This window comes from Triticum aestivum, chromosome 7D, assembly GCF_018294505.1.
Source record: "Triticum aestivum cultivar Chinese Spring chromosome 7D, IWGSC CS RefSeq v2.1, whole genome shotgun sequence".
NCBI lineage: Eukaryota > Viridiplantae > Streptophyta > Magnoliopsida > Poales > Poaceae > Triticum > Triticum aestivum.
The window spans coordinates 85,018,241-85,028,084 of NC_057814.1; the positions used below are offsets into that span (position 1 = coordinate 85,018,241).

The 9,844-nt window shown below is 43.8% G+C and overlaps 1 protein-coding gene across 1 annotated transcript; it reads left to right on the forward strand.

Moving 5' to 3' along the window:
* Positions 1-797: 797 nt before the first annotated feature.
* LOC123170860 (disease resistance protein Pik-2) lies at positions 798-9,485 on the forward strand. Its single transcript, XM_044588590.1, has 7 exons — positions 798-988; positions 1,271-1,588; positions 2,080-2,970; positions 3,856-3,924; positions 6,555-7,299; positions 7,461-8,684; positions 9,063-9,485. The coding sequence occupies exons 1-7, from the start codon at positions 798-800 to the stop codon at positions 9,483-9,485; spliced, it is 3,861 nt and encodes a 1,286-aa protein (XP_044444525.1).
* Positions 9,486-9,844: the final 359 nt, after the last annotated feature.

Genomic DNA, 9,844 nt, shown 5'->3' on the forward strand with positions numbered 1-9,844 from the left:
TTGCATTGCACATTTTTGTTGGTCGTGTGCAACAGCATGTCGACAAATGCATGCAACTGTAGATGCATGCCCGTCTACTGGGCACAATTATATTTATGTATTCACTAAAGAGGAAATACAATTAAAGGTGAAGAAACTAAAATAAAAGTCATTTATGTATATTCACTAAAGAGGAAATACAATAAAAGGTGAAGAAACTATAAAATAAAAATAAAAATAAAAGTCAAAGGAGTAAAAATGGGAAAAACTATGTTGACGTCACACGTGGTAAAATTTACTCAAATCTCATATGGATGAGAGCTACAAATGCCCTTTTAGCAAAACAGTCCAACCATCTTTGGATTTCAAACATCATCCTTTTTTCCCATGGCAAATACCGGAATTTTTTGCATCTAAATCTTTGATGCGGTTTATCTTCTTTTTGTATGTATAGTTTGTTTTTTGGACAGTTCTGACATTTGTTTATTTTGTGTGCAAAGGGATTTGTGTTGTTGGGTCAGAAGGCCTGGTTAAAAGGGCTCGCATGGCGTGGTCTCCGTGCTGGTGCCTTTTCACGTTCTCTCCTGATTCTGGTCGCACTGTACCGAACGAAATCATTTGTACGGGCAATCGACCCTACCGAACGAATCGTTCGGTACGTACAACCCCTCCCATACCTGACCTGATGTTCGGTACATATCGGGGTCCTAATTATTTTAGCAGCATCTCGTAACTGTTGCCAAACATATTACAAAGTCTACCATGCGATCCCGAGGTTCGCCAGATCTTGCGTGCTTCCACACCTTGGACCTTGGGCGATGGCAAAAGCTGCTGATTCTGGAATCTGGACGGACCCTTGGCTTGATGGGTTTCCATCTCGGAGATTGTGCCTGCTTTCTTTGCTCTCGTTCCCCGCCGACGATGGAGCTGCCGTCTCGGCTGCGATGCCATCCTGCAGCAAGCATGGATTCAGGATATCCGTGGCACCCTGCTTGGCGGCCACAGTTGAGTACGTTGACATTTGGCGCTGTTTCCGCGGTAGCTTGCTTACGCGCGCCGCAACCCGATCGACATCATGCGATAGCGTTGGACGGATAGCGGCGTCTACACAGCGAAATCCTGCTACGTACCACTCTTCCAGGGATCCACGAGAGCACCGCACCGGCGGCTCACTTGGAAACACTAGGCTCCTACGTACGGGCCTCTAACTCTTTCTATGGCTGGCAGGACAGCGGCACGCCTCACCCGCCGTGGACCGCCACACACATCGGAGTGTGTCCTGTGCGACCAGGAGGACGAGACAATGCACCACCTACTCGTTCGTTGCATGTATCTCGCATCCTCTGGCACGACGTCCTCTCCTGATGCCGCCTTACCATCCAGCCCCCCGCCCCGATAGTGCGGTCAGCTTCTTCGAATGGTGGATCTCGGCCATGCAAAATTCCCCGGCTAACCACCGCAAGGGCCTCAGGACTTTAGTTGCACTGACTGCGTGGACAAATCTTGAAGCACCACAATGCCTGCATCTTGGACGATGCCGCGCCATCGCATACCCACCTGGTTCACACCATACACAGAAGGAAGCTCGTGCATGCCTAGGTGAAAGCAGGTACTAGAGCGCTAACCATCATCATTCATGTAATCTGATTTCATGTACTTGGGGTTGAACAACCTCCTCCCCGTCTGCTCAAACGCGTCCACGTATGCGCATTCTAACTTACGTCACCGCCATCTAATTTTTACCCTGGAATGAGACGCAACATTGGAAAGAACATACTACAAAGTGAGATTAGATTAGGTGCTACTTGGTAAAAGAGACCAAACAACTGGGGCCTACTTATACACATAATAAAGAACTAGTATTTCATGGTTAAACCTTGTTTGAATTCCAGTGGCCAAAATTTTGTTTTTCTTTCTGCTGAGAAAGAAAATAATACAAGTCTTGTAGACAGCCACTTCTACCTAGCAGTAGAACATGTGACTTGCCCACCATTCGACTCTTCCATGAACCCTCCTTCCTATATAAAAATAGGAGTCGAACCCTGCTGCGATGCTCATTGCATTACAAAAACTCTGCTTTCCACCATTCGACCATTCCAGGAAATCCAGAGACACAATGGAAGGCGCCGTGGCGCAGAGCATCCTGAGCAATGTTGGGCAGCTGGTGGGCGAGGAGTTTCGGCAGCTCCGCGCCGTTGGCGGCGAGGTTGCGGAGCTGAGGGACGAGCTGGCCACCATGAACGCGCTCCTGCGCATGCAGACTGAAGCCGAAGATGGCGCCGTGGACCACTTCATTCGCGAGTGGATGAAGCAGCTGCGCGAGCTCGCCTACGACGCCGAGGACTGCGTCGACCTCTACATATTCCGCATAAGGTGCCAGTCGAAAGACGGGTTTCTCGTCTGGTCTAAGCGCCTGCTTGCGACGCTTTTCCCCCGCCATCGCCTTGCTGGTAACATCAGGACCCTCCGTGCGCGCGCTGTCACCATCAGCGAGCGCCATGCCCGGTATGGCGTCAGCCGCGAGGCGCTGCACCGGTCTCCTTCCGTAGCCCCAGTGATGGCGGCGGCGTCGTCCGCGAAAGCGCTCCGCCCTGCCAACGACCCTGACCAGTTCGTCGGCATCGAGGACCAGGCAAACATCCTAGCCAAAAGGGTGAAGGCCATGGTGCATGACAATAGCGAAGAACGTGACAAGAATCTCAAGGTGTTCTCCATCGTGGGATTTGGAGGGCTCGGAAAGACAACGTTGGCCATGGAGGTGTGCCGGCAGCTGGAGACAGAGTTCGACCGGCAAGCGCAAGTGTCGGTGTCTCAGATGTTCGATGGTGGGAACGATCTCAAGGAACTGCTGAAGCGCGTGCTTCAGCAGATCGTTAAGAACAAAGCAGCTAATGAAAAAGGAATAGAGGAAGAGGATCCATTGGCTGGCATCGACACCATGGATGTGAACAAACTTGCCGACAAGCTTGAGGACCTACTTAAAGAGAAGAGGTACGTACATAATTGCAGATAGAAATACACAACGTTCTTATAATTTATTACTTATTCTTCGTCACATTTTTTTACTACTAGTACTAGTATGGTTCTTTATATTGTTTTTTCCCCCTACTTTTTGTACTAAATCAGCGACAATTAATGTGAATCGGCGGAGTAGTATAACTATTTAGTCTGATTTTTGATTGTGTGCAACTTAGTCGTAAAGGGATGGGTGTATGTTCATTGTGTTTTTATCTCCTTGGTGCTACATTATGAGTTAGTAAAAGCCACACTTCAAAAAAAACTTCATGACGACTACTATTACGGCATTGCGGAATTACATATCTTAAATTAAGTTCAGACCACTTCAGATTTTACAAGCTAATTATATATTGGTATTTGTCATTACCCCTTAATCTCCAAAGCTTGTCTATCTTTGGGTAATTAATATGCTTAAAATTATCTTCATTGTCTGTATGGAAATAGTACCTTATTATTTATTGCCAAAATACTTTCACAATGCAGTTCTTTCCAACATTCTTTTAACACATTGCTATATGAGGCCGTAGCCAAGTTGAAAATTGGAGAAAGGGTGTAACGTAAAAAAATATCGAATATTTTGAATGCGTAAGTTATACTGGCCAAGCATGATGTCATTATCCGGTTTAAACCTGTAACTTTCAAATCAAATATAAATTCAGATTACACATTATTTTAACTATATTTATCTGTGATACTTCTATTAGTGGAATTGCTTATTTTCTTGATGTTGAAAGTATTTTTTTGGTTTTTATCATTTATGCCACTATTTGTGTCCCGCTACTTAGTTTTACCATTAGAAGTTACAACTGCTCAAAAATGCCATTGTTCCGTGAGATGCTTGCTCAAAAATGTAATTAGATATCTCAAAAATGCCATCGTTCTGTCAGATGTTTGCTCAAAAATGCCATTAGACATCGTCATTATCAGGTGAAACCCGTCGACCATGTTATGTGCAAAAAATACCCCTAGACCCACATATCATCTCTCTCTATATCACAATGATAAGTGTGGCCCCCGCTTGTCAGGTGTAAGCAAGTGAATAATTTTAGGTGGAAATAAGAATGTTGTTGGGATCAAGTGGGACCTACACTTATTGTAGTGAGATAGAGGGAGAGCTGACATATTGGTCCATAGGTATTTTGGTCATTATAATATGGCAAACAAGATTTGAGCTAACATGAATGGTGTCCAATGGCATTTTTTAGCATGCGCCTAATGAAGCGATGGCATTTTTGAGCAGTTGAAATTCCTAGTGGAAAAATTGAGTAGTGGAACATAACCAGTGGCATAAATGATAAAGACCCCTTTTTATTTGAAGTAAACATACTGAAGATTATTTTCTTAAAAGGTAGATATGATGGGTTCATCTTCACGCGAAATAAATATAAACTGATAATAATTTCAAACCAACATCATAGATGATTATTGAATTCGACTTCTTTTTCATATAAATCAACAATCATTTTTTCAGAGACTCATTACAATTATACCTGGCCATCCATCGAGCCGGGCTGGGCTTCGGGCCGGGCCTAGCCAAGCCCGATGCAGAAAACCCAGACCCGGCCCCGGCCCCGCCCGGGCGTTGTGCCTAGAAAATCAGGCCCAAGCCCGGCCCGCACGTGTAAAATCCCGCCAGGCTCGGGACGGGCCCCTTCGGTAAATCGCAAAAACAACGGGCCCAGCCCGGCCTTCGGGCTGAAATATAAGCCCGGCCCCGGCCCGGCAACGGCGTCAGGCCGGGCTGCCCATGGCCAGGTATAATTACAATGCAGACGCTCACATACACTAACCCGTATGAACACGCGTGCAAACACACCCCTACCCCTGTGAGCGCTTCCGAGAGACTGAGCTAGTGGGTCTTGAGATTGACGAAGTCGCACATGCGCCTCGATATTGAAGGGAACGTTGCTTCCCACTAAAAGAACATTTTTTATGATACACACATGTGTCAAACTTGGGGTTCGATCCCTGATAGGCTGGGGGTACAATCACCCTCCTAATCATCCAATCATAGATTGGTTCTCAATCAACTAAGGATTTATAATTTAGAAATATACGAGTATTTTGCTCACTCTTACTACGCACTACAGGACACCATGCAATTTCTAACATGTCATTAATGCCCAAGAAATCCATGTGCGCAAATCCTCAACCACTAGTTTCCTGTGTCTAGAGATGAGTCCACAAAGCTTCTATGAACCTCTGTTGTAATTTACTCCACAAGTAAATCATGCTTTGTATTTCATCCTTCGTAATATACTGCATGTTTAGGATTGTCCTAAAGTCAATTTGTTGCACTTTGACCAAATTTATAAAAAATATATTAACATCTACAGCATTAAATAGTGTCATCAAACCCATCACTGAATATCTTTTTTAATCTGTACTTATTTGGTACTTCCGATGTTGTAATTTTCTTTCATAAATTTGATCAAAGTTTAGGACAACCCTAAAATGCAGTATATTGTTGCATAGGAGGGAGTACTACAAAACATGATGTACAACACGTAAGACATAACTTTGGCCATTGGTTGCATAATGGCTCCGGGAATTACCATCACAATCACATGGATAGATGCATGTTATGGTATACTAGTTCTAGTTATTTACAACTCTAATGCCTGTGCCTTCAAACATAGTTGTATTTAGTGTACTAATATACTGTTTATATATGTTGTTATAAGTCGTTCCGGACCCATTAAAAATAAGAAGGATGGACTGTTTTCAAACCAAGGATGTAGGAAGTGAAGATCATTGTTTTTCTTGCTTGATAATATTATATTTCTATATTTTTATCTTTATGATTGATTTTCATTTTCTGAAGTAAATTTAGCCAGGTAAAATAAAGAAGTTTGATCTGTTTATACTTCTCTTAATTTCTGTATTTTTTCATAGATATTAATCATTGAACTTCTTTATTAATACTCGCCCTACTTCAAAATATAAGGTGTATATATCAATATCAACAATACCAAATAAGTATCATTAGATTCATCATGAAAAATATTTATATATTTTCTTTATTTAGTATTGTAAATGTTGATATAATTTATTATAAACTTGGTCGAACGTAGAAATTTTTGTCTTTTGGAAAAAATACATTGTATATTTTGGAACAGAGGGAGTATGCATGTATATAAATCTAGACTATAATGAGCAGGCACCATTGCATGAATCTAGACTATTATAAGCTAGCACCACATTGTATGATCATTCTAAATTCTTCTGTTTTAGTTATTATAAATATATAATTCCAGTGTTTATGACTTATGTTTTTTGTTGAATGTTCTTATCCACAAGGCCAATTGGATACCTCAGATCCCACCGGATGTTTGTCCTTCTGTAAATGATTTTGCACAATGGATATTATACATAAAAAATGACAATTTCCTTTGTATTATTTTCAAATTATAGATCTAAATAATATTGTAGAACATAGTGTTCATAGTCTAAAAAATGTGCAACCGAACATTTTGCACACATATCTACTTTCCTTCAAATGTGGTTACTACACACAATACTCTTGCTAACACTAGAATATATAATGATGAAACCAGGTACCTGATTGTGATCGATGATGTATGGACTGTAGCAGCATGGGATGCAATCCATTCCAAGTTGCCAGAAAACAAATGCGGCAGCAGAATCATTGTAACCACTCGAATAGAGACTGTGGCCAAAGAATGCAGTGATCCAAGTGTTGGCGATTATTGCATCTACCGCATTCAACCACTCAATCCAGAATACTCTAGGAAGTTGTTCCTCAGTAGAGCATTTGGCTCTATGGACGCTCCTTGCCATGAAGGGCTAGCAGATACAATGGAAGATATTTTGAAGAAGTGTGCTGGGCTGCCGTTAGCAATTGTTAGCATTGCCAGCCTGTTGGCAAGCTATAAATATCCAGAGAGGAAAGATATGTGGGAGACAGTTTGTAAATCAATTGGTTCGCAGATGGAGAGCAACCCTACCCTCGAGGGGATGAGTCAAATACTCACACTCAGTTTCAACCACCTGCCTTATCACATCAAGTGTTGCATGATGTATCTAAGCCTTTTCCCTGAGGATTATGAAATCAACAAGAATAGGCTCTTGTACAGATGGATCGCCGAAGGATTGATCGAGGAGAAGCGGGGATTGACTTTGTTGGAGGTTGCAGAATCCTACTTCGATGAGTTGATGAGTAGGAGCATGATCGATCCAGCCTCCTCTATAGGGTTCGATGGGAGGAGGGAGGCGTGCCGCGTGCACGACATGATGCTCGAGGTCATGGTGTCCAGATCCCTAGAGGCTAACTTTGTTAGCGTAGTACTCCCTCCGTTCATAAATATAAGTCTTTCTAGAGATTTCACTATGGACTATATACGGATGTATATAGACTTAGTTTAGAGTGTAGATTCACTCATTTTGCTCCGTATGTAGTCTCTTATTGGAATCTCTAAAAAGACTTATATTTAGAAACGGAGGGAGTAGGTGGACAATATGAAGGAATGTTTTATGATAGAGTTTGTCGCCTCTCCATCCATGGCATAGAACAGGAACCGGAGGCCGAGGATTCTCCATCCAAGGGGAGGAATAGCATGGATAGGATGGACATGCAACATGTTCGATCACTGAGCATGTTTGAGCTCAAAGCGAAAAGTGTATTTGATCGGTTGCGAGAGTTTACCCTGTTGAGGGTACTTGATCTGGAAGGCTGCAAGGGCCTAGAAAACAAGCATGTGGTGGATATCTGCCGGATGTACCTTCTAAAGTTCTTAAGCTTGAAGGGTACAACCATTAGTGTGATGCCAAAAAAAGTCGGTGAGCTAGAGCATTTGCAAGTTCTCGATGTGCGTGATACACATCTTGGTGAGCTACCAGAAACAGTGACAAAGCTAGAGAAAGCTGAGCGCATGGATTTGACCCACCGTACAGAATGGTACATCATGTGGACTATTCCCAGAGGGGTCTCTAAAATGAAGGCACTACGCGAGGTGGAATGTGCAAAGATAGATAATGTTGAAGTTGCTAAAGAGTTCGGTAAACTAGGACAACTACGTCGCATATTTCTGTTTGTTGACGCCCAGCAAGATCTGGAGGTTGTAGGAGAGCTTGCCATCTCCCTGAGCAAGTTACACTCCCTTCGGTCCCTTGGCATTGGCCGCTTTGGATCCGAGGACGGCAAAATGGACTTTCTTCTTGAGCTGCCATCGCCGCCACGGCTCCTCCGGTACCTCAGCATCGATGGCCAAATTTCAAAATTGCCTGACTGGATGAGCTCACTGTCATATCTGACTGTCTTTGCCGCTAAGTGGTTAAGGTTACGTGGTGACCAAGTGTTTGACGTCCTTTGTAAGCTGCCCAACCTGCAGAGTATCAAGCTGTGGCGGGAATGCTACCTTGACCGCAGACTTGTTGCGCGCACTTCCCACCACTTTGCAGTGTTGAGGACCCTTTCCGTCTGCTCAATTTACTGCAGATATCCCGAAGTGATTGAGTTCGAGGAAGGATCGATGGATAAGCTTGAGGAGCTTTTGGTTGAGTTCTGTGACGGTAACAAGAGGAGCATTGTTGGTATCCAACACTTGACAAACCTGAAAGAGGTCCAGCTTACAGGTAAGAGATACAACTCTTCGCTGGCCCTTGCATTGGAGCAGCTGAAGGCCGAGAGTAACAGCCGCGCCAAGGCCAGTCAGTTTAAGGTTGCAGTGAGATACGAGTGATCACTCTGCTTCCTTCCTTGCTGCGAGTCGGTTGGTTTGTCTGTTTTGTTGTCTCAGGATGTACACGTTTTTATTTTAAATTCTGTTTGCGCATGCAGTTGTAATAAGGGTGGACTGCTGTTTACCAGTTTTTTCATCCCATAGTTTACATTCGAGGTGGAGTGTAAGCAGTGGGTTTTCCTGGTACACATCAATCTTGCGTGCAACTTTCCCTTTCATTTTCTGAACTCGATGTTTCTCTTGTCAACATGTAAATTGGGTCTGCCCAGTTGAAAAAGCTACCAGCAGATGGAGTGTCCGAGTGGTTAACTTTGTCTTGTGTAAAGTATAATTCTCTAGTACGTTGAATTCATTATCCTCTAGTGTTTCTCTGAAAACAAAGGTAACAACAACAATGGTGCACCGAGCCTGAACCTGCTACCGGAAAGTGCCCGCATCACTTGTACAGGGTACAAAGGGCTGATCGACAAGGGGAAACCTCACGTGCTGTTGGATGTACGACCTGCTCATCATTTCCAAATAGTTTCACTTTCCCGGTCTCTGAACATACCACTCTCCGTTCTGGAGGAGAAGCTGCCTATGCTCGAGACCTCAATGAAGGAAACTTTGGATGCCTCCGCCGCCTCAGATAAACAGCCTTCCTTGTACGTCGTCTGCAGAAGAGGCAACGACTCACAGAGTGCTGTCCAGCTTCTCCGTGAGAAGGGCTTTCACTCCGCCAAGGACATAGTCGGTGGCCTGCAGTCTTGGGCACATGACGTCCATCCTGATTTCCCCGCATACTAGCTAAGTACATTTTGGTCTTATTGCTGAAGTTCCAGCCTTAATACTGGCTGGACATGAACGTCCAGCTTGAGACCGTTGTTTTGTGTGGCGTTGCTTACTTGAGCTATCTTGTAATTTGTTGCTGTAAGTCTATAACTCTAGATTGCTACCTCCAAAGATCTTGTGGAGTTGTAGTAAGACACTGCAGCAGTTTTACAGGCGTGAGACGCCTTGGTGAAGTTTCTGTGAAAGGTGTTTCCTGTAAACTTCCAGTTGTCATCGTCGAGGAGTATTATTGTTGTCATTATGCCTGAAGTGAGGCGTTCCTGACTGTTTTTGTTGCCATCCCTGATGGTTTCTAGCCGTCAGGGAGATCAGTT

Coding starts and splice junctions, on each gene's coding strand:
- LOC123170860 (XM_044588590.1), top strand. CDS start 798: ATGGCAAAAGCTGCTGATTCTGGAATCTGGACGGACCCTTGGCTTGAT. Junction 989..1,270: donor TGCTTGGCGGCCACAGTTGA/GTACGTTGACAT, acceptor CTGTGCGACCAG/GAGGACGAGACAATGCACCA. Junction 2,971..3,855: donor GACCTACTTAAAGAGAAGAG/GTACGTACATAA, acceptor AAATGTAATTAG/ATATCTCAAAAATGCCATCG.